The sequence below is a fragment of the Cynocephalus volans genome, chromosome 8 (genome assembly GCF_027409185.1).
Source record: "Cynocephalus volans isolate mCynVol1 chromosome 8, mCynVol1.pri, whole genome shotgun sequence".
Lineage (NCBI taxonomy): Eukaryota > Metazoa > Chordata > Mammalia > Dermoptera > Cynocephalidae > Cynocephalus > Cynocephalus volans.
The window spans coordinates 8,032,899-8,055,821 of NC_084467.1; the positions used below are offsets into that span (position 1 = coordinate 8,032,899).

At 42.0% G+C, this 22,923-nt stretch overlaps 1 protein-coding gene across 14 annotated transcripts in view; it reads left to right on the forward strand.

Moving 5' to 3' along the window:
• KIF1B (kinesin family member 1B) overlaps positions 1-11,608 on the forward strand; it is a 133,954-nt gene extending 122,346 nt beyond the window's left edge. For all 14 annotated transcript variants that reach the window (XM_063106852.1, XM_063106851.1, XM_063106854.1 and 11 more), the window contains 7 exons: positions 110-349; positions 1,778-1,849; positions 3,199-3,320; positions 4,662-4,811; positions 5,184-5,376; positions 5,587-5,705; positions 6,334-11,608. In XM_063106852.1, the coding sequence (XP_062962922.1) occupies positions 110-349; positions 1,778-1,849; positions 3,199-3,320; positions 4,662-4,811; positions 5,184-5,376; positions 5,587-5,705; positions 6,334-6,376 (939 nt within the window). In that variant the 3' untranslated portion in view covers positions 6,377-11,608. The remainder of the gene's footprint in view (positions 1-109; positions 350-1,777; positions 1,850-3,198; positions 3,321-4,661; positions 4,812-5,183; positions 5,377-5,586; positions 5,706-6,333) is intronic.
• Positions 11,609-22,923: the final 11,315 nt, after the last annotated feature.

A 22,923-nucleotide genomic window follows, 5' to 3' on the forward strand; every position in this document is an offset into this window, starting at 1 on the left:
CCTTCTCTATGTGATCATGCCTTCTCAGTTTTTTATCATAATAGAGGCATAGTTAATAACATCTTAATGAGCTTTGTGTTTGCTGAGGCAGTAGTGTTGATCTTCTTAGGTGGAGAAAACCCGCCACTTTCTGCTGCTACGTGAGAGACTTGGTGACAGCATCCCTAAATCCCTGAGTGACTCGTTGTCCCCCAGCCTCAGTAGTGGGACCCTCAGCACCTCCACCAGCATCTCATCTCAGATCTCAACCACCACCTTTGAAAGTGCCATCACACCCAGTGAGAGCAGTGGCTATGACTCAGCAGACATCGAAAGCCTGGTAGATCGGGAGAAAGAGCTGGCGACCAAGGTGTGACTCTCTTCCGCTTTGCTGGGCATTGTCTCACCATGAGGCTTTGTGAGCTGGTCTCTCAGTTTACTCATTTTCAACACCTTTTTTTGAGGGCCTCTGTTTCAAGGCCTGTGCTGACACTGTGAAAATAGAAATAAAACTCAATTCCTACCGTTTACAAGCTTTCAGACTAATGGGTGACAAGCATATAATAGAGGTATGTGTCTCCAATGCTTTGTGAATGAGAGGAGAGGTCTCTGTAGAAGGGGACTTGTTAAACAGGCCTTGGAAGGAGGCACAGGAGGGAGCCAGTGGTGTCCTGCACCGTCAGCCTTACGGAATTCATGTGGGAGAGAGACAGGGGATGGAGTGGAGGGTCGTGTGTGCTACACTAAAGAGTGTAGAGTAGATCCTGATAGTGATGCAGGAATATTTAAACAGGTATTTGTGTCTTAGAAAGATATCTTTGGTGGCAATAAAGAGGATGAATTTGTGGTGAAAGATAGACTGAGGAAGGGAGAACTCTTTATTATAGTAATCTGATGAGGAATGATAAAGGTGTTTTAATGAAGGCAGAGGTATATGGGATGAAGAGGAGGGGGAATCTGACTGGATATGGTGGGGTAAGACGAGGAGTTGTTGAGGATGACTCCCAGGTGTATAGATTCTGGGCAACTGGCTGAAAAGGAAATATAAAAATGAGAGAGGTTTTGTGTTTGTTTTGTTTTAATAATGAAATAGTCTTCTAGTTTATTTGGGAAAATACGTCTATCCAGAAGTCTGCATGTCTTTTAGGACCAGAGTGACTTGAGAATTAAAGCGATGCTTTTGCATTCTTAAGCACTTCTAACCTATGGTGTTTGCAGTAATTCCCTTTTGTAGTCTTGAGAATGACTTTGTTTGTTTGTTTGTTTGTTTTAAAAGATGACCGGTAAGGTGATCTTAACCCTTGACGTGGTGTTGTCAGCACCACGCTCAGCCAGTGAGCTAACCAGCCATCCCTATATAGGATCCGAACCCACAGCCTTGGTGTTATCAGCACCACACTCTCCCGAGTGAGCCACGGACTAGCCCTGAGAATGACTTTTTTTAATCCACTATTTTATCATCTTTATTAAAACATATACTAAACTTGGGCCGGACCCGTGGCTCACTCGGGAGAGTGCGGCGCTGGGAGTGCCGAGGCCGCGGGTTCAGATCCTATATAGGGGTGGCCGGCGTGCTCACTGGCTGAACGCAGTGTGGGCGACACCAAGCCAAGGGTGCGAGCCCCTTACTGGTCACAAAAAAACAAACAAAAAAAAACATATACTAAACTTACCTTGCTATATACTTAATTTCTAGAGCTGTTTAGGCAACATCTGAGCTCCATTGTGGGTTTAGGCGTGTTATTTTCCCTCCTGCCTTACATCCAGGGCTTCTTACACTTCTCTTTCTCTTCTCTAGTGCCTGCAACTTCTCACCCACACTTTCAACCGAGAATTCAACCAGGTGCACAACAGCATCAGTGACTGTAAGGTGAGCACATTGAAGCCATGATTTTTAACCAGCATGTTGGTGACTGATTTCTCCACAGCGGCCCAGATTTGCTGTCCCTAGGTTATGCTGCTTTTAGGTGGCTTGAGATGGGCATAGCATTGTATTTGAAGATTTATGATATCTCTGGTATTTATTCTGATTTTTCAGAGTCATAACACTGACTTCTGAAGATAAAAGTATTCCTCTGTGTCTCTTAGAGAGATTATCAGGTGGGAAACATTTTGGCTTTTCCCTGAATCCCTTAGAGAAGAGTATTCTGTAGGGAGATGTTATGTTGTTGTATGACAAGGCACAAGGAAGTCCTACAGCCTTGACGGCATAAAGTTTTTTTGCCTTCAACACAGTGAGGTGAACACTTCAGAGAACTTCTGTTCATTGACTATTCTAGTCAGCTTGACCTTTTTTTTGCTGTTTCTTAAACACTCCCAGTTTATTCCTGCCTTGGGGTCTTTGCACACTTACTGTGCCTTTGCCTGGAATAGCCTTCTTCCGGATAATCTCATCATTGGCTCCCTTCTCTCTTTTATTTTTCTGCTCAAATATTGCCTCCTTGCAGTGGACTTCCTTAACCACCTGATAGAAAGCTGACAGAACTTTCTACCCATCCCCCGCTTTTTTTTTCTTTTTTTTTTTTTGCTGTAGTTATTACTACTACTGACATTTTTTAGTGTTTGTTGAGTAGTTTATTGTCTTTCTTCTCCCCTAAAATATAAGTTCCAAAAGGGCAGTGTCTCTGCTGTATTATAAGAACAATGCCTGGCACATGGTTGGTGCTTGGCACATATACATAAGATTGTTCTATTAATGCAAGAGGGAGAAAATAATAATACAGGAGAGCAGTAGCAATATTAAAAGCCAACATCAAGGTCAAGGGTTTGGATTCCCTTACTGGCCAGCTGCCAATAAAAAAGCAATATGAAAAGCCGGCTTTGCCTCTTTTTGTAAATGTCTTGATTCCTAATGTGGCACTCAGGCTTTAAAATATTTGTAGGCTTGTATTCTTTCTTTCTTTTTTAATTTGTATTTAATTAATTTATTTATTTATTGACAAATAATATTGTATATATTGGCTTTTTTTCTTCTTCTTTTTGGTTTTGTGTTTTTGGGGTTTTTTTGGCAGCTGGCTGGTATGGAAATCTGAACCCTTGACCTTGGTGTTATAACACTGCTCTCTAACCAACAGAGTAACTGGCCCTTGGCTTGTTTTCTTGAATAACCTTCTGAAGCAGAATATTTATGAAAGTGAAACACTGATTGTGAAAGCTTCCTATTGTAGAGGCAGCTTTTTTTCCAGCTGAATCTTACTTGCTATATCTGTTTTCTTCCAGTTGTCTGATATCTCTCCAATTGGACGGGATCCCTCTGAGTCCAGTTTCAGTAGTGCTACGCTCACTCCCTCCTCCACCTGCCCCTCTCTGGTAGACTCTAGGAGCAACTCTTTGGATCAGAAGTAAGTATCACTTTTCTTCATAATCTCTTTCTGCTCATTTGGTTCTCTTTCTACCCCTACATATTTCCCAATCATATCAGACATAGGAAGCCCTGTCTTGGGGAAAATATTTAGAAACTACTTTGGAAATCTTATTTTGATGCCACCACAAAGCATATAAGTAAGAAAAACAAGGAAATTTAGCCTAGATTTTATGATTTATTATCAAAATCACTTCTTTGTGATATATCCTCAAATTCTTTCCCTTCTCCATTCATTATGCTCACTTATCTAAAGTCACTTGGTTGTACTCATATTTAGAGACTACATTAGAATAGTTTAAAAACAAATAAACAAAACCTTCTGCTTTGAGTAAATGCTCAAAATGAAATAAAATTTAAATTAAAAAAAAACCCACCTGGTTATTTATCACCTATCTACTGTACCAACACTGACACAGTTGAAGGTAGCTGGAGAAAATAACACAATCAGGTAATTTTATTAAATTTAGGATGTCAGTAAGAGATTATTTTACGTGCCATTAAGAAAGAAAAAGCACTGTCAGCTAAATTCACCATGTCATCGATTATAAGATGCATCCCAATTTAAGAAATAGTAAAGTATGAAAAAATGGGCTTTTTAGAGTCAGTGAGGTACAATTAATTAGGCTAAGCTGCTCTACAGAGATACCTAACAATAAAAAGCATAGCAATTTATTTCTTACTGAACAGTCCTGAGGACTGGTCCAGGTTGGTGGTGTAGCTTTGCTCCTCATGGCCATTCACAAACCCAGGTTCTTCCCATTTATTTATTTCTCTGCCATTCTCTGAGTCTGTGGATCTCCGACTTTAGTGTACATCAGCATCCCTTGGCAGGCTAGTTAAGGAACAGGTGGCTGAACCCCACCCAGAGGTACTGATTCTGTAGGTCTGGGTTGGAGTCTAAGAATTTGAATTTCTAACACTTTCCCAGGTGAATTGGATGCTGCTGGTTGGGGGCCACACTTTGAGAACTACTGCCCTAGGTGTGGCTACAGGACTAAAAGAAACATATAAAGGAATAGTATTCATATTCCAGACAGTTGTGTTTACAGAGCTTTAGAATAGGAAGAGACAGTGTGACTTGGTGGTCATCAGTGATCAGTTTCTTTCTGTAGCTTTTGAAAGATGACACCAGTTGAATCCAGAGTTAACTTTTTGACACTAGCTTGTCTCCTCAGCTGAGCTCTCTGAAAATGATGTTGGCAACTGGTGTTCAGGGAGAGGCATTGTGTTCCTCCTGGTGAGGTGGTTGTATGCAATATGCCTTGACCTTAACTGAAACTCTTGTTACCCCTTTCTTCCTAACCTCTCTTTTTTAAAGGACACCAGAAGCCAATTCCCGGGCCTCTAGTCCCTGCCCAGAATTTGAACAATTTCAGATTGTCCCTGCTGTGGAAACACCCTATTTGGCCCGAGCAGGAAAAAATGAATTTCTCAATCTTGTTCCAGATATTGAAGAAATTAGACCAGGGTGAGTACTTTATTGACCAGGGATGCCAGATATAAAAGACAAATCGGCAAGAAGAATTTGCTTCCAGCTCTTCTATATGAGGTCTGTATTATGGTCTGAGGCAAATTGAATCTGGGGTGAAAGAACTGGGCCGGTTTTGTGCTCCAATTGTATCTCAGAATACATCCCCACCTGGCATAGCGGGTTGTTGTGGCACTTTTTGCCTTTTAACTCTATTACTTTCACAGATAAGATTCTAGGCCAAATAGATCATTAGCATGTTTTGTTGAATATGGGGACTCGGCCTAGGTGAGACATATTTTGATAGTACTCAGCTCATGATTATTTTCTTTCTGTGAGAAACTAACTTCTCTTTTGTGCTGTCTTTTTTAGCTCAGTGGTCTCTAAGAAAGGATACCTGCATTTCAAGGAGCCACTTGCCAGCAATTGGGCTAAACATTTTGTCGTGGTTCGTCGCCCTTATGTTTTTATCTATAACAGCGACAAAGACCCAGTCGAACGTGGAATTATTAACCTGTCCACAGCACAAGTGGAGTACAGTGAGGACCAGCAGGCCATGGTGAAGGTAAGTTCTGCCCTGTTTTGTCTTTTCGTTGCCACACATGCCCTTTCCTTTCAAGTTCCAAACTCTCTGTAGTGTGGCCTCGAATCTCTCTTCTGTATCTGGTCTCCTTGAACTTTCAGTGTGAACTGCTGTGTGCACTGTAAATATGGCAAGGTGGTCCGCATTGCTCAGTCTCCGTAGTAACTTTCTCTCTACCTGTGTTTCTTCCAGACACCTAACACCTTTGCTGTATGCACAAAGCACCGTGGGGTTCTTTTGCAGGCTCTCAACGACAAAGACATGAATGACTGGTTATATGCCTTTAACCCACTCCTCGCTGGCACAATACGGTAAGAAGCTGTTCTTGTGTTTCCTTTATTTCCCTGGCTTTTGGCCCCAGGGATATCAGCATAAATAGGAAAGGAAGTATTTTTCTAAATAGGTTTAAAGGAAAAGAAGGAGACAAGTGTAAGTGTGGTCATAGGGTGGTAATGTGGCCTCTGCTTCTCATAAGAGGTCATCTTGTGTCATGAGCCTCTAAGGAGACTCTGGTTGCATTTGCACTGAATAATCTCCTTCTTTGACTTTTTCTCTTTTTTGGCGGCTGGCTGGTAAGGGTATCCAAACCCTTGACCTTGGTGTTACTGCACCATACTCTCCCAAGTGAGCTAACTGGCCAGCCCAACTTTTTGTTCTCAAGAGGTCTGCAGATGGGGTCTAGGGGATGGAGGAAAGGGAAGATTGTGAGAACCTTAACGGTCTTCCAACATTCAGCCCTGTGATTCAGCCTCAGATCCTGTGGGGGGCTTGAGTCCCCAGAGTGGGGAAGACTGCAGCCTAGCCATTTGTTTAGAGAGCCTAGAGCCTTGGGCCTATGGTGCCAAATAGGAAGAACTTCAAGGAGAGGACCACAGAGGAAAAAGACCTGTGAGAAGAATCCAGTTTTCTAATCCTGCCCACCCCCATCTGTCCCCACAGGTCAAAACTCTCCCGCAGATGCCCGAGCCAACTGAAATACTAAGTGACTCTGCTGAGCACCCTCACTCGCCTTCGAGAGATAAAGTGTTACCTCTCATTTCTCTTTGTGATTCTTGATGGTTACTCTTGTATGTAATCCTGTGGCTTAACTACTTCTCTCTCCTCATCCTGCACCTTTTCTAGCTCTCCTGTTCCCCATCTCCATTGCTCTGTACTCTTCTTTTTTTCCATGCTGAGAATCTTGTTAGTAGCATGTGGCTGACCAAAAGAAAAAAAGATACCACCCCTTCCCAAACCCTGAAGGGATCTAGTGAATCTCCAAATTATTTTTTGGTGTATTTTGGCTTCCTTTTGTGTGATAGGTCCCCATTATGACCACTGCTGATGTCTGTACTGCTGTCTTTGGATACCTTTTTCCGTTTTTCAAGACATCATACTTTTTTTTTTTCTTTTCTCTGTTTGTGCTATCACTTTAATTTTTCTTGGGTGGGTTAGAGACTAAGGGAAAAGACGTCTAGACTCCTTAGAATGTGAGAGTAAAGAACTTACCTTTTTTTCTCTTCTGTCTCTGTTTGCAGTGGCTAATCTCTGCATTTCCATTCAGGGAAAAGATTGTGGTGAGCTTAGAAATGGGACAGTTATATTCTGTGAGTCAAAATCAGGGCTTATTTAGAGCACAGTTATGGAATTTTCATTTAGTGGAAGAGAGGGAAAGACGAGTTTTCAGTAGGCCTGGGATGGTGGCTGCCAATGACCCTTTAAGAAGGGAAGAGCCAAAGATATTGCCACTGGATTTCAGAGGATCACAGCATTTGGCAGTGGCCGTGAAGGCAACAGTCAGTAGGATGCTTATGGTTCCTCACAGCAGGATTCCTGTGAACTGTTTTTCCCTGTTGGGAGGGAGGTTCTTCTCTAGGTGTCTTTCAATTCTGTTCCTAGCATTAGTGATAATGCTGGTACGGTTTGGAATTAGTGTGATGTCGTACACAAGTATCCCACAAGGGGGGAGTGTTTTACTTTCTGTTGATAAACCTGATGGTTATTGTGGTCATTATAATTATGATAATACTGATTAGTGACCTTGTGATTATTGTGGCTTCCTTTGATCAAAGAAATGTAGGTTTCAAGTATAAACTTGGAGGTCTTCCTCTCAATCCAGTGGTCATTTTCAATGATGCTTGTTTCCCCATACTAATAAATAAGCAGACATGGCACGCTTTGCTCTCTGGGTTCCAGGATTAAAACCAACCCTCTAGGGCCAAGCCCGTGGTGCACTCGGGAGAGTGCGGCGCTGGGAGCGCAGCGACACTCCCGCCGCGGGTTCGGATCCTATATAGGAATGGCCGGTGCACTCACTGGCTTAGTGCCGGTCACAAAAAAGACAAAAAAAAAAAAAAAAAAAAAAAACCAACCCTCTAACACCACTCCAAACAAAACAAAAAACACTTGGGGGCAAAGAAGGACATCCACCTGAGCCCTGGCCCCAGTGGTTTGTTGCTGGGATCCTGCCTTGTCTGTCCTCCTTTGCTACTGTCTCCTCTCCATCTGGTGTGGAAATACTGCCCAAGGAGGAAGGAGGAAGCTCACTGCTGACTGAGTCTCTTTTCTGACAGACTAGGGTTATCTGGCTTCCAGAGACCATCATAGAAGATAACTCTTTCTTTCAGCTGCTAGTAAATTTTACAGGAATGACATTGGGGAAAAGAAAGTATCCAGGTTACTTCAATTGCTTTGCTAGTTGACTTGGGGTTGTTTTATACTATCCTTTACTTTTCTTGCTCAAACCTCTCTGTTTCACCATTGCTCAGGCATTCAGGAAAGTATCTGTTCGCCCCCACTTTGTGAGGACTGAAGCTTCTTGGCCTTGAGGTTGCTGACTCTTAGGTGATGGGCAGCTGGATTACTATCCACTCCACATAGCAAAGGTCAGACTCACACAGCTCTGCAGAACAGTTGCTAGGGAGACGCTTCACCCAGACCCTTTTTAATGACTTCCTGGTTTGGCTCACATCTGAAGAACAGATCTCCCAGCTTCGCTCAGATGAGTGAATCACAGATAGCTTAATAAAAGGAAGGGTAGAAAATACAGACTATGTCCTTATCTGAAAAATGATCAATAAAAACCCTATAGTGGATTCTTTTTAACTTTCTTCCTCTCCTGAAAGCATAGGTCACTAAACTGTAATGTTTTCTAAGCAGTATGTGAGGTTTCTAATATAATTAGAAGTTTCTTCATTGTCTAATGGACACAATATGCCCTTCTGGTGTACACTCAAATGCAGCAGGATCTGTCGGTGCTTAGAGACAGCTTCCTAGACTGGAATTTCTAATTTCAGGGAAATGAAGATGAAATTTGAAGGTCATTTTAAAAATTAAATCACTGATATTGCTGCTGTTCTAAAGTGTGACAGAAGGATCCATGCCTGTGACAGGGGAGGTGGGAAGCCTGAGTGAGAGTGAAATTATGTAATACACTGAAATGACTTTTGTTTTTTATTCTAACTCAAACAAAACTGGTTTGGAAAGTCTTTGCTTTGGAAGTGCCAGACATTAGAACAAGCCAAACTGGACTGTCGTTCATAGCATGCCCAGATAAAAAGGCCTCATTAGGAAGCCAGAGGAAGCAGGATGGTTGTGTCCTGTCAGGGACTTGGGCATGCTGCTCCCACCATCTGAGGAGCTTCTGCTGGGACTGATGGCCCAGAGAACACCTGTTGGCCCCTCTTTCTCTAGGGGCCGATCTTCAGACTGGAGTTGAAACAGTTTCAGGATTGATGTTCCCTTTCTGGACAGAGCTGTCTGTACTTTGAAATTCTGAGAGAGGATTTATGGCAAAAACTATTTATGAGGCTTTAGCTATAGCTATAATGGCAGAAAACATAAGAAACCTGGCCCTTAAAGAAACCACCTTTTAGGGTGTTTTTTTGTTTTGTTTTGTTTTTTTCTTAAAGCACTTGTTAAATGAGTAAAAAAAAGGCACAAAAGAAAACTCTTACGCAGATTAAAAAGAAATGAATGCCAGTTATAACTTTTAAGAAGATTATCTTCTCCTCCCCTCACTCCCCCACCCTCCTTTTTCCTGCCAAAGCAAACTTCACAACCAACTCCAAACCAGTGCTCGGACCCTCCCTGTCTCTCTGCACCTGCCTGGGAGTCAGTCAGCTCTTAGGCTGGGGCTGTGCGAGGCTGGCCAGCCCCCCTGCACAGTCAGGAGCACAGGCATGGGCTGCTCTGGCAGCAGACACCTTCCCTCCAAGTCTTTGTTAGAAGGTGGAGAAGGTGAGGGAAGGTGAATTTTCCCAGCTAAGAAACCACTATTATTTGATAATTTTTTTTTCCCTTCAGCTATGTAGAACTTATACAACTACTCATATTTTCAATGAATTTTTCAGCTTGCTGATGGTTAAGGAATAAATTAAGTCATTGTGAAGGGTCTTTTGGGATCTAAAAACAAGACGGCATATATTTCAAAGCAAAGACTTTGTTGCCACTGCTTGTTGTCTAATTTACAGGGATATATAATTTTGTAAGGTGTATGTTTATTTATACAGCTGTCATTAATTGCACATTGGACTGGAAGAGAAAGGATTCTCTAGCATGTAGCTCCTGTTGGTACTCTTTCTGCCTTTCCCTTGTGCTGAGTTCCACTCGGGTTCTCCTGGACAGTATCAGGGGTTGTTTGTTTGACGTGGGACCTTCATTTTTTCTTTTGGTTCCCTTTTTAAAATGCGATGGTTAACCTGCTCCTTAAAAAGAAAAGACTAATTCTGCTGCTGCTCTCAGAAGGTTTGCTGAATGTGTTTAAACTAGAACTCTAACTTGTGTGCACTACAGCTGTCCCCCACGGCCAACAGTTCACTCGTGTGCGGGCCAGACCCTGACTGTATGTAGCAGGAATGTATTAAGTTATGCTTCTGTAGCAAATTGAAATATCAGCTGAGAGATTATTTGCGGTTGTTCAAAAGGCCATTTATTAAATTAGTATTTGAGTCCCATAAAATCTCAAGAAAGCCTCCAGTCATTTAAAGGAAGAACTTAGAGTTGATACAAACTTCATGTTAAAAATCCACAGCCAAACAGCTCTGTTCACATGGAAAGTCTGAGCTGAGGCTGGTCTCTTGCCAAACCCTGGCTGTTGCGTGTTTTTTTTTCATGTCTTTGGGTTGATTTTTTTTTATGCTGCATATCCTGGCATCAGTTCACCTGAGGAATTCATCAGCCTCTCGTGTTTAAGGCATTGTCTTAGATTTGTGGCTCTAAAGTACTTGTCTGTTGAGATTTCAAGTCTCTTGTCACCATCCTCACACACTACAACAAAACCCATGAAGCATAAGTGGCCTTTTTGAACCAAGACTTTGCAAACTGATCTCTCCCTAGTGAAGGAGTTGAGCACATTAGCAACAATGTACATTATTAATTTTGAATTTTCATTTTCATGTTCTATTTTGTAAATATAATCTGATGTTTGGAGCTTGAGTATACAGAATGTAAATATAGTTCTCGTATTTGTACTAATTCTGATTCTTTTGCTGTATAGCCATAGATGTGCAATGCAGACATTATCTAACTGTGTATGGTAACCTTGCATCACGGAACTATTAGTGAACGAGGTAAAAATAATAAAGGTACAACCAGTGCATCAGAAGGCTCTTGTTGTGCATTATTCTTGCATCTTTTGAAGGGTAATTACACAAAGATTTCTTTTCTTCACTTGCAAAGATAATATGTCTGAAAGACAAAAGTCATGATGCCACAACCTACAAGTTCCTTTCTGATATTCCAAACAGTGGTTTTTATATAACCAGGAAAGCTTATATGGTGCTATTTCTTTGAAAGTACTTTCCTCCCAAGTATGTGTCTATTTCAGCTGGACAACTTTTTTATTTTTCCTCCTAAGCCTCTCTTTGTGTAACCTACTGTCTGGCTAGGCTAAGGCCTGGAATCCTACTCATGACACCAGTTGTAAAGCTATTCGGCCACACTAGTTGTTGGACTCTTTTACCTGCCGCTAATCCTGCACCGACTGGGCTGATTGTTGAGCTAGGGCTGGGTCTGGAGCTCCCAGACCCCTCAAGCCCATTCACAGGCTGGGTCACCAGACCCCTCCCACCCCCACAGGTCTATGAGCTAGGTAACCGGCCAAAAGGTCCTTGGAGCCATAGGTTGGAAAGCATGGCTGCGTGGGGCGGACACCTGAGGCCGACGCCTGCCTGCCCACCTGCTTCACTAAAACTCCTCTCTCCTCTCTCCCTTTCTCTTTCTCTTTCTCTCTCTTTCAAGAACACAAGAATAGCAACAAAACTAAAAAGACACATTGGCGCACATGTGCACTAACTCCACACACACACACACACACACACACACACACACACACACACACACACACACACACACACACACACACACACACACACACACACACAATTTGCTTTCAAAGGATGCTGAACCACGCCCAACTGGACCCAAGGCGAGGGCCCTGACCAAACTATTCTATTTCCCAACACCTACTAATGATTCTATAGTGTTGTTGTTTTGGGGAGACTGCTGGGGATTTGAACATTTCTGCATATCAGCCTAATTTAACCAACTCCCATTATGAGCAGAGCATGAACAGGGACCCCTATCCTGAGTGTTTGGGGGAAAACAGAAGATGGGAGGAAGAAGCAGCACTCAGGCAAGAAGTAATGATTTCTTTCACAAATCCAAGAGTTCCTGTCCTGTGCTTGGTGTATTGTCTGTATGCTGAGGATCCAGCAGCACACAGGGCAAGCCCTGCGCTGTGACACTCCATCCCAGTGAGGAGACGTTCATTAAACAAGTTTCTAATGCCAAATAGTGAGTATCACAGAGGAAAGCAGAGCTCAATAAAAGAGAGTGGTGGGAAGGAGGCATCTCTTCAGATCATGTGCTCAGGGAAGGCCTCTGTGAGGAGATGACATTTCTTTTTAGTTGGTGGCTGGTCAGTGCAAGGATTGAACCCTGGACCTTGGTGTTGTCAGCACCACACTCTAACCAAGGAGATTACTTTGGAGCAGACTGAATTAAAGGACGGGGTAAGCCATGCAAATGCCTCAGCAGAGAGGTCTCCAAGCAGAGAAATTAAGCCCTTGAGGCAGCAGTATCCTCAGTAGGTCCCAAAAATATCAGGGATGCTGGTGTGGAGTCACTAAGGGAAGAGAGCAATAGAAGGCATCAGAAAGCAGTCGGGGGGAAAAAAAAAAAAAAGAAAAAAGGTCAAGGTTTCAGGAAACCTAAAAAAAAAAAAGAAAGCAGTCGGGGGCCAGGTGGTTTAGGGCTTAGGTAAAGACTTTGGATTTCATTAGAAGAAATGGGAAGTCAGTGAAAGTTTTTGAGAAAAGGAATCACATGATCTTATTTTTGTTTTTAAAAAGACCATTCTGACTGCTGAGTGGAAAACAGTCTGGCGGGGGAGGCAAGGGGATGAGGGGACAAAAGTGGGAAAAGGGAGGCAAAATAGGTGATTATTGCCCCAGTATTCCAGAGGAGATGATGGTGGCTTAGACTAAGGTAGGAGCAGTATACGTGGGGAGAAATGGGCAGATTGAGGATACATTTTGAAGTTAGGTCTAACTCAGGTTGCTGGGAGACTGCACGCAGAGCCAAAAAGAAGGGAGAAAAGTCATTCCAAGGATGTGCCTGAGCAAAAATAACAGCGTTGCAGTTTCCTAAGAGGAAGGAGATTGGTAGAAGAATAGCTAAGGGGTGGTTCTCGGGTCAGAATTTGATTTTGGTCATACTCACTTTGAGACACCAATGTGTCCACCTGAATGTGCAGTAGACAAGACAGGTAAACGATAAACTGCATTCAAGGGGGGTGGCTGGGGCTGGAGACATACATTCAGGAGTTGTCAACATGAAAACTACAAGTAAAGGCTGGAGACAGGTAAGAAGACCTGGGGAGTGTGTGTTGGCTGGTGAGAACCAAGGACTGAGTCTTGGAGCACTCCAACAACATAGACATCAGGAAGAGAGGACAATCCAGCAAAGAGGAAGAGGAGTGGCCCATGGAGAGAGAGTAGATAGTTGGCAGCCAAGTTAAGGAAGCGTTTGACGATAGAGGAAGTGATCACTGTGTCCAGGGCAGCTGATGGGTTAAAATAAAGACTGAGCAGTGACCACAGGCTTTGGCAACAGGAAGGTGTAGGAAGTTTGAGGGACCCAGTGAATACCATCATTTTTTCCCAATTTTAGAACCAAATGAGAAAAGAATAAGGCAGGTGGGAGACCAAAATAACACCATTACTGATAAAACTGCTATTAGAGAATGTGGCTCACATCTGTGAGCAAATTTCTAAGACTGAACCTCAGGATTAGAGGGTTTGGGACAGCGCTTCTTAACTTTAATGTGCACCAGAATCACCTGGGGATCATTCTGAAATGCAGATTCTGATTGAGTTGATCTGGGGTGGGACCTGAGAGTCTGCATTTCTGAAAAGCTTCCTCGTGAGGTCAGTGCTGCCATTGTGGGGACCACTCTTTGGGTAGCAAAAGTATAGGGGAATGCTAGAATGTATGTTTCCTGAAGGCAGCCGAGGTTCTAAGAGAGAGGGTGTCACTGGTTAGGCCATCGCATGCCTGAGGGCTCCTTCCAGGCTCACAGGAACGTTTCACTATTGGAGCTCACTTCTATTGGAGCTCACTTCCCGTGGAAGGCATCAGGAGTGCCTCTGCCCTCACAAGGTCACTGGTGAGCAGAGCGTTTTCATGAGTGGTGCTGGAGAAAGCCTAACTGGTATAGGTTCAAGAGAAAATGGGAGGAGAGGAAGGTGAAAAGGTGAGTACAGACATTTCTTTTAAGATTTTTACTGTAAAGGGGAGAAGAGAAATGGAGTAACTGTAAGGGGATACTGGACCTGTGGGAGGTTTTGTCTTAAGGAAAGGAAATAACAGCATGTTTGTATGCTAGTTGGAATGAAGAACTGAGAGGGAAAAACAGTCAGCAGGGGAGAGAATGGGATGGAGAAGTTGCTAGAGTGGGTCGGCGGGATTGGAAGCCAGTGCACAGTAGAGGGTAGGTCCTAGATCCGACTGATGAGCACCCTGGTTTATCCACAACATAAGGAGGCAGCAGTATGAGTGCTCAGTGATAGGAACACACACAAGTCCTCTTTTTTTTTTTTTTCATTTTTGTGACTGGTAAGGGGATCACAACCCTTGGCTTGGTGTCGCCCACACCGCGCTCAGCCAGTGAGCGCACTGGCCATCCCTATACAGGATCCGAACCCGCAGCAGGAGTGCCGCTGCGCTCCCAGCGCCGCACTCTCCCGAGTGAGCCACGGGGTCGGCCCCACAAGTCCTCTTTAGATTGCTAGCATTTTCTCGATTGGTACTCAGCCACATCTTTAAATTCCATTAGACTTTCAGTTTAAACTGGGTGATCATCCTGTTACCCAGACCCCAAAGGTCTGTTTGCTTGCTGCTCAATAGCCAATAATTGAGAAACAAGTGTTGGTGTAAGGAAAGGCAGCCTTTTATCAGGAAGCTGGCAGCCTGGGGAAATGGTGGGCTTATGTCTCAAAGACCATCTCTGCATCTCCCAGGTTTGCCAAAGGGTTTTATTAGGGGTCTGTGGTGGAAAGTTCATTCATCTTGACCAAGCAGGGACATGCAGACATGCTTGAGTGTTTTAGATAATCATCAAGGAACTTCCCAGGTGGGAGATGACCAACCTTATACTTCATTCTCCATGGGTTCAGTTCCTGTTATTCTCACATAAGATCAGGTTAATAAGCTAGTAAAGAATGGCCATCTGGGTTGATAATTTTTCTCTATTTGTGTACAATGTGAGAGGAAGAGTCATTGTGTTCTGGCAATTAGCTGCAGGCTATGTGGTTTGGGTTATAGGAGAAAACAAGTTTTAAATTCAAAGGTTTAACAAAACGGAGTCACTTCTATTCAGGCTGTTACAATTCCTGAATTAGTTCTTGTAAATCTGGTTGCACCCTACAACTAGACCTCATCCAGGGTTGTGTAGGGTTGGGCCCTCACTAGGGTTGGACTCTCTAAGTCACCAAGTCTCTGACAAAGCTGATAGTATGGAAAGTCAGGCCATTCCTGGAGCTGTGCCCGATTAGTGTGTTATTTTTCAATCTGGTTTTTCTTGTTATTCCACTTTTGGTTGGATGGGGAGATTTCTCACTTTCCCTTAGGAGCTCCTTGTCCCTGCACAGACGGCACTTTTTAGCTATTTTGAGCATGTCACATGCTTACTTCTCTGGCTTTTGATGATAGGGTCTCTGGGTTTTTTCAGAATCGCTCTATCTAGCCTATGTTCAAGCTATTTGAGTTCAGATACAGGAATTATACAGAGAGTAAGTGGCAGAACTGGGATTTTCAGATCTGCCCTAACCAGTATGTTGCTTACACACGCTGTGATGTAAGTCCAGCAAAGGATTCTGCCCTGGGAGGTTTGTGGAGTGGGCCATTTTAATATAATTAATGCCATGCTTGGATTTGGGATTTGGAGAGGTTTTTGTTTTTGTTTTTTATTTTGCTGCAGTTTCAGAAAGTTTTTAAGGTGGATAATAATGTGGGTTGACTTTCTTAAGCATTATAAGCCAAGCATTTGAGGAGTTTCTAAAAACTAAAAGTCTGCATGACGCTCTGGCTTGCCCTGGCTTTCCTCTGTTTATCCCCTGGGAGGTGGGGGAGGTGGGGAAGACGTGCCTTTGTCTCAGCCTCCTCTCCTAAGCCAGTTCACTGTGGTTTTCGAACAATCCTCGGAAGCAATATTTTTCTGCTGCTTGTTAGTACCTTAACATAGAAACAGTCTGTGGAGCATATAACATTAGTAAAAGAAAAATATTATTGACTATTTGATTAGATATATAAATACGTTTGCATAAAATAATGCCTGTTCGGTAGTAACTTGGGCAAGTCCAGCTGTTTAGTCATGTTGACTCAGCATAATTTCTCCCTTGCTAAATCTCAGACTAGAGCAATCAATTTGTTCCTACAACAAAATCTGTAGGCTTTCCTTGTAACCAAGCCCCACAGAAAGAGGAAGTATTTGCAACAAAGCTGAAAGATGTGCCTGTCACCGAAGTTCTTTTGAGGGAGCCATTGTGTAAAGTTCTACCTGTAAAATTTCTACAAGTGCTGTTTGTTCTTCAAAACTAGTCATTGAAAGTTAATTCAATTCAGCTTTCCATTTAAAGTCAACAAAACATTTCTAATATACAGATAGACCCAGTTTCACTGGGGAAACGTGTCAGTATAAGTATGTGTGATTATGTCCTGCTGATCCTATTATGAAAGAGTGCTGATGTTGGCCCTCATAGACTTGGGTTAAAGTGTAGTTCTGCCACTAACTAGTGGGGAAAGTCAACTTCCCTGAGCTGAGTCTCTTTGTCACATGAAGTAATATTAATAATGGCATTTTAAGATTGTAAAGCAGTTTTAAGTTTATGAGGAACTTTCATAATGTTAGCCCATTTTGATATGTATACCCACCCTGGGAAGGAGGCAGGACAGGCTAGAGTGGCAACCCTGCCGTCAAGCAGCCTGCAGACTTTTGGGAGCCTCTGGAACATGGCAGGAGTTTGGGGGAGTTTCTGATCCCTTTGTCCTTTCTGAAGCTTCTCCCTGCATTTTTTTTATCCTGGGTCTCTATCCTTATTTGCTTTGAGGCTGAGATACCAAATCCAGCCTGTGAAAGAGAAATGCCAGCAGAGGTAGCACCCAGCACAGGATCTATTGCAGTATGCCCTGTGATCAGTGCCTTCAGTAAAAGCCCACAGACCCTGACTACTCCCCAGTGGACTTAAGAGGAACCCCTTGGACAGGCAAAAGGACAGGGCTGTGGAGGGACTGCTAGCAATTGCAGTGTGAAGAGGATAAGGAATCCTCTCTACAAGAAATTAAAAAGCAGGGTGGGAGAATCAAGATGCACAATAGACGGTCCCCAGCATCACTGTCTCCCACAATCGAACTGTTTACGGCTATTAAAAAAGCAATAACTGCCAAGCTGGGGCCACTAGAGGAGGAGAGACCTATGGAGTTCATGAAGGTGGGAGAAGCTGCGATGAGAGAGAGAGAAGGGACTGCTCTGACCTTTTTGAGCCTCGGCCTCAGCCACGCCCCCCTGACATCCATAACCAGCCCAATGACAACCAAGCTGCCACAGAAGCCCCCCAGGTCCTTGAGCCAGAGTGGGGGGCTGAGGGCCCCAGCCACACACCCCTGACATTCACATCCAGCCCAGTGATGACCGGGCTACTGCTGGAAGGCCCCTGGGCCCCCTGAGCCAGGGTTGTTGGGGGCCAAGGGCCTCAGCCACATCCCCCCACCCCATATTTGCTTCCAGCCCAGCAACAACTGAGCCGCTGCTGGAAACCCCCCAGGCTCCTCACTAGAGTGGGGGGAACCCACAGGCCTCAGGCACGCCCCCCTCAACCAGGCCAGTGAAGGAGCTGACCATGGGCCAGCCCCACCACCTCCACTTCTGTTTCCCTACTCCCTTCCCACCTGCCCCTCCCATTGTTCTGCAACATCTTTGAATGTAAAATATAAGCAAGATATTAAAAAGCATAAAATTTTTTTTTTAATTATAAAAAACATCTCAAAGCTCTAGAAATCAAACAAAGTCACACAAATTAAGAAGCATTTATTTTTTAAAGAAACTGCTAGAGCTTTAGGTAAGAGCAGGAGTCTGCTGTCCTCTGGCCTGGGACTACTCCCATCTACTGCCCTCTTTTCTCTACCCTCTCTCCACTGGTGAGAACAGTCTTACCGGGTCAGGGTTAGGGGGTAAACTTAATTGTGCTTGTGTGTGAAGGGGCTAGGGAGTAGGGAAGGGAAAGATGTGTGCTTTTTTATCAGTTAAAAGTATCAAACTTAGAAATGAACAGAAAAAACCCACAGCTTGCTAGCTTGAGGTCTCAGTCCAACAAGTAGCAAACCAGCTAGAAATCTGACAGGGAGACTGGACATTAGAGTGTCATAGAAGGACCAGATAAGTCCTCAACACATCCATGGCTGACTGGGAAACCATGCATATAAGCAGGTAAGACTCCAGAAAGCCCCATAGGAATTAAAGCCAAGGGAGACTTAAGAACAAGGTGGGCTGTGAATGCACTTCCCAACCCACACACAGACAGAATGGCAAAGGTATCCAAGTACAACCTCTTCCCAAATCTTTGGCCACAAAGTTGTGGAGACACATGGCAGCCCTTAGGAAGTCAAGCTAAAAACATAAGAATAAAAAATCTGAACAGAGTGTACCAACATATGTGAAACAGGAGTTCAAGAAAGAGAGACATATGGCCAGAAAAAATTATTTGAAGAATTAGCAGCTGAATGTATTGAAAGATATTAATTTACAATTTAACTCCATGATCCCCAATAGGATAATCACAAAGAGATCTAGACAGACACATCATAGTCAAACTGCTGAAGACCAATTCAAGGAGACAGTTTTAAATACAGAAAAACAACTCACCACATACAGGGAAATGACAATATGATCAGTGGTTGACTGCTCAGAAACAGTAAAGAACAAAGCCACTGAAAAAAAATATTCAAAGTGCCAAAAGGGAAAAACTGTCACCCAACAATTTTATATCCAGCAAAACTATCCTTTAAAATGAAGATGAAATAAAGACATACCCAGAACTAAAAAAGAAAAAACTAGAATGATTGCTAGTAGATAAGTCCTCAAAGAAATACTAAAGGAAGTCCTTCCGGCTAAAAGAAAATGACAACAGTATCCTGAATCCACTAGAAGGAATGAAGAGCACTGGAATGATAAATATATGACTAAATGTAAAACAGTTTATATTTTTTCTCTTAAGTTTTTAAAAAGCTAGATTGTTTAAATGAGTGGGGCTGGCTGGTTACCTCAGTTAATTAGAGTGCAGCCTTATAACGCCAAGGTCATGAGTTCAGATCCCCTTACCAGCCAGCCACCAAAAAATAAATAAATAATAAACTAGTTGTAACATCTATTGTTGGGTTTATAACCTATAAAGATATATATCACAAAGATACATAGCACAAAGGAGGGGTGAGGAAATGGAGCTACAGTGTATTAAAGGTACTAAATTTTACCAGAATTGTCAGTGTTAAGCTGAAATACATTGTAATAAGTTAAAGATACATATTGCAATCCTTAGACAACCACTAAGAAAATAATTCAAAAAGATACAAATAAAAAATCAACCTTGGGATTAAAATAATGCACAAAAAAATGTAACAAAAAAGCAGTAAAAGGGGGAAAAAGGTACCAAAAAGTCAGGAGACATAGAGAAAACAAATAGCAAAATGATATCCATATATTTAACCATATCAGTAATTAGATTACATGTGAAAGGACTAAACATTCCAATCAGAGGGCACAGATTGTCAAACCGAATAAACAAGCAAGCTGCAACTATGTGCTGTATACAAGAGACCCTTTAGATTCAAAAACAAATAGACTGAAAGTAAAAAGATATACCTTGCAAACTAACCACAAGAGAACAGGAATGGCTATATTAACACCAGAAGTCTTTCCTGCATACGTTGAACAGAAACTTTAAGACAAGAAATATTATTAGCAACAAAGAGAAACATTTCATGATGATAAAGGGTTTAATATATCAAGGGGATATAATATATTAGAAATAGAAAAGAAATTCCTCAGCCTTAAAAAATGCATCTATGAAAAGCCTAAAGTTATCAAACTTGATGAGAAACTTAGTGCTTTTCCCTTAAGATCAGGAACAAGACAAATAACTCTCTTCTTACCACCTCAACATTGTACTGGAGGTTGTAGCCAGCAAGGAAAATAAAGATTGGAAAGGAAGAAAGAAAACTTTATTACAGGTGACATGATTGCAGATGACAAGGTTTCAGGATTCAAGATCAATATACAAAAACTATATTTCTATATACAAATAATGAACAATTTGAAAGTGAAGTTAAGAAAATGTCATTTGCAATAACACCACAAAGAACAAAATATTTGAAACGCATTTAATAAAAAGTGCAAAGCCTATACTCAAAACTACAAAACATTGCTGAAGAAATTAAAGATCTAAAGACATTATAACACGTTCATGGATTTGGATTTGAAAGACTGAATATCGTTAGGATGGCAATTCGCCCCAAATCGATCTATAGATTCAGTTCACTTCCTATAAAACCCCAGGAGGTGTTTTTGTAGAAATTGACAAACAGGTCCTAAAATTTATATGGCAATGGCAAAGAACCTACATTAGCCAAGAACAATTTTGGAAAAGTACAAAGTTAGAGAACTTAACATTACCTGACTATAAAACTTACTATAAAGTGTCCAGAATCAAGACAATGTGGTACTAGCATAAGATAAGTAGAACAGAATAGAAAGTCCAGTAGTAAACATTTACATTTGTGATCCACACTGATTTTTAAGAAATGTGCCACGGTAGTTCAATGGGGTCTTTTCAACAAATGTCAGTTGAACGACTGGATATCCGTATGCAAAAATATGAACTTTGACCCTTACCTTACATGGTACATAAAACTTAAAATGGCTCATAGACCTACATGTAAGAGCTAAAACTATAAAACTCCTGGAAGAAAATATAGGAAAAAAATCTTTATGGCCTTGGGTTAGGCAAAGATTTTTTAGGTATGTCACCAAAAATGTGATAAATTGGACTCATCAAAATAAAAAACCTTGGTCTTCAGAAGACACTATTAAGAAAATGAAAAGACAAGCCACCACAAACTGGGAAAAAGTACTTGCAAATTGTATATCTGATACAGAATCTGAATTTAGATCACATGAAGAACCTTTAACACTCAATAAGACTGGCCAGTTTGCTCAGTTGGTGAGAGCACAGCCTTATAACACCAAGGTCAAGGGTTCAGATCCCCCTACGGGCCAGCTGCCAAAAAATAAAACTCAAAAAGAAGAGGATAATACTATTTTTTGAAAAACAGGCAAAGTAGGCTGCACTTAATGAGTGGCTTCCAGAGAACAGAGTACGGAAAGGGAGGGAAAAAATAACTTTACAATGGAGAAACTTTACAAACACTGCCTTGGCCAGGAGACCAAGGTTAACATCATCAGAAGCACGTACTTCTGATATGATGTCATGAGAATGACATCTTCCCCCAAAACCATAACCCCAGTGTAACCATGAAAAAAAAAAATCAGACAAATCCCAATTGAAGGACATTCTATAAAATATCTCACCAGTACTCACAACTGTAAAGGTCATGAAAAACAAGGAAAGACAAAGAAACTGTCACAGACAACAGGAAACTAAGGAGACACGATGACTAAATATAATGTGGTATCCTGGATAGGACCAGAACAGAAAAAGTTCATTAGTAGAAAAATGATCATTATAAGACTTCATGAATACAACCCCAAAAGCACGGGCAACCAAAGGAAAAATAAACAAATGGGATTATATCAAACTAAAAAGCTTCTGCACAGCAAAAGAAACAATTAAAAGAGTTAAAAGACAACCAACAGAGTGGGAGAAAATATTTGCAAAATATACATCTGACAAAGGATTAATATCCAGAATATATAAGGAACTCAAACAACTTTACAAGAAGAAAACAAGCAACCCAATTAAAAAATGGGCAAAAGAGCTAAGTAGGCATTTCTCTAAGGAAGTTATCCAAATGGCCAACAGACATATGAAAAAATGCTCAACATCACTCAGCATCCGGGAAATGCAAATCAAAACCACATTGAGATACCATCTAACCCCAGTTAGGATGGCTAAAATCCAAAAGACTATGAACGATAAATGCTGGCGAGGCTGCGGAGAAAAAGGAACTCTCATACATTGTTGGTGGGACTGCAAAATGGTGCAGCCTCTATGGAAAATGGTATGGAGGTTCCTTAAACAATTGCAAATAGATCTACCATACGACCCAGCCATCCCACTGTTGGGAATATACCCAGAGGAATGGAAATCATCAAGTCGAAGGTATACCTGTTCCCCAATGTTCATCGCAGCACTCTTTACAATAGCCAAGAGTTGGAACCAGCCCAAATGCCCATCATCAGATGAGTGGATACGGAAAATGTGGTACATCTACACAATGGAATACTACTCAGCTATAAAAACGAATGAAATACTGCCATTTGCAACAACATGGATGGACCTCGAGAGAATTATATTAAGTGAAACAAGTCAGGCACAGAAAGAGAAATACCACATGTTCTCACTTATTGGTGGGAGCTAAAAATTAATATATAAATTCACACACACACATACACACATACACACACAAACCGGGGGGGGGGGAAGAAGATATAACAACCACAATTATTTGAAGTTGATACAACAAACAAACAGAAAGGACATGGTTGGGGGGGAGGGGGGGAGGGAGAAGGGAGGGAGGTTTTGGTAATGGGGAGCATTAATCAGCTACAATGTATATCGACAAAATAAAATTTAAAAAAAAAAAAAAAAAAAAGAAAAATGATCATTATAAGAAAGTCTGGAGTTGGGTTTTGTTTGGCAGCTGGCCTGTGTATAGCATCTGGAGTTTAGTTAATAGTTTTAAACCAATGTTGGCTTCTTTGTTGTGACAAATATATGCTATGGTTATGTTGTTAACAATAGGGGATACCAGGCGAAG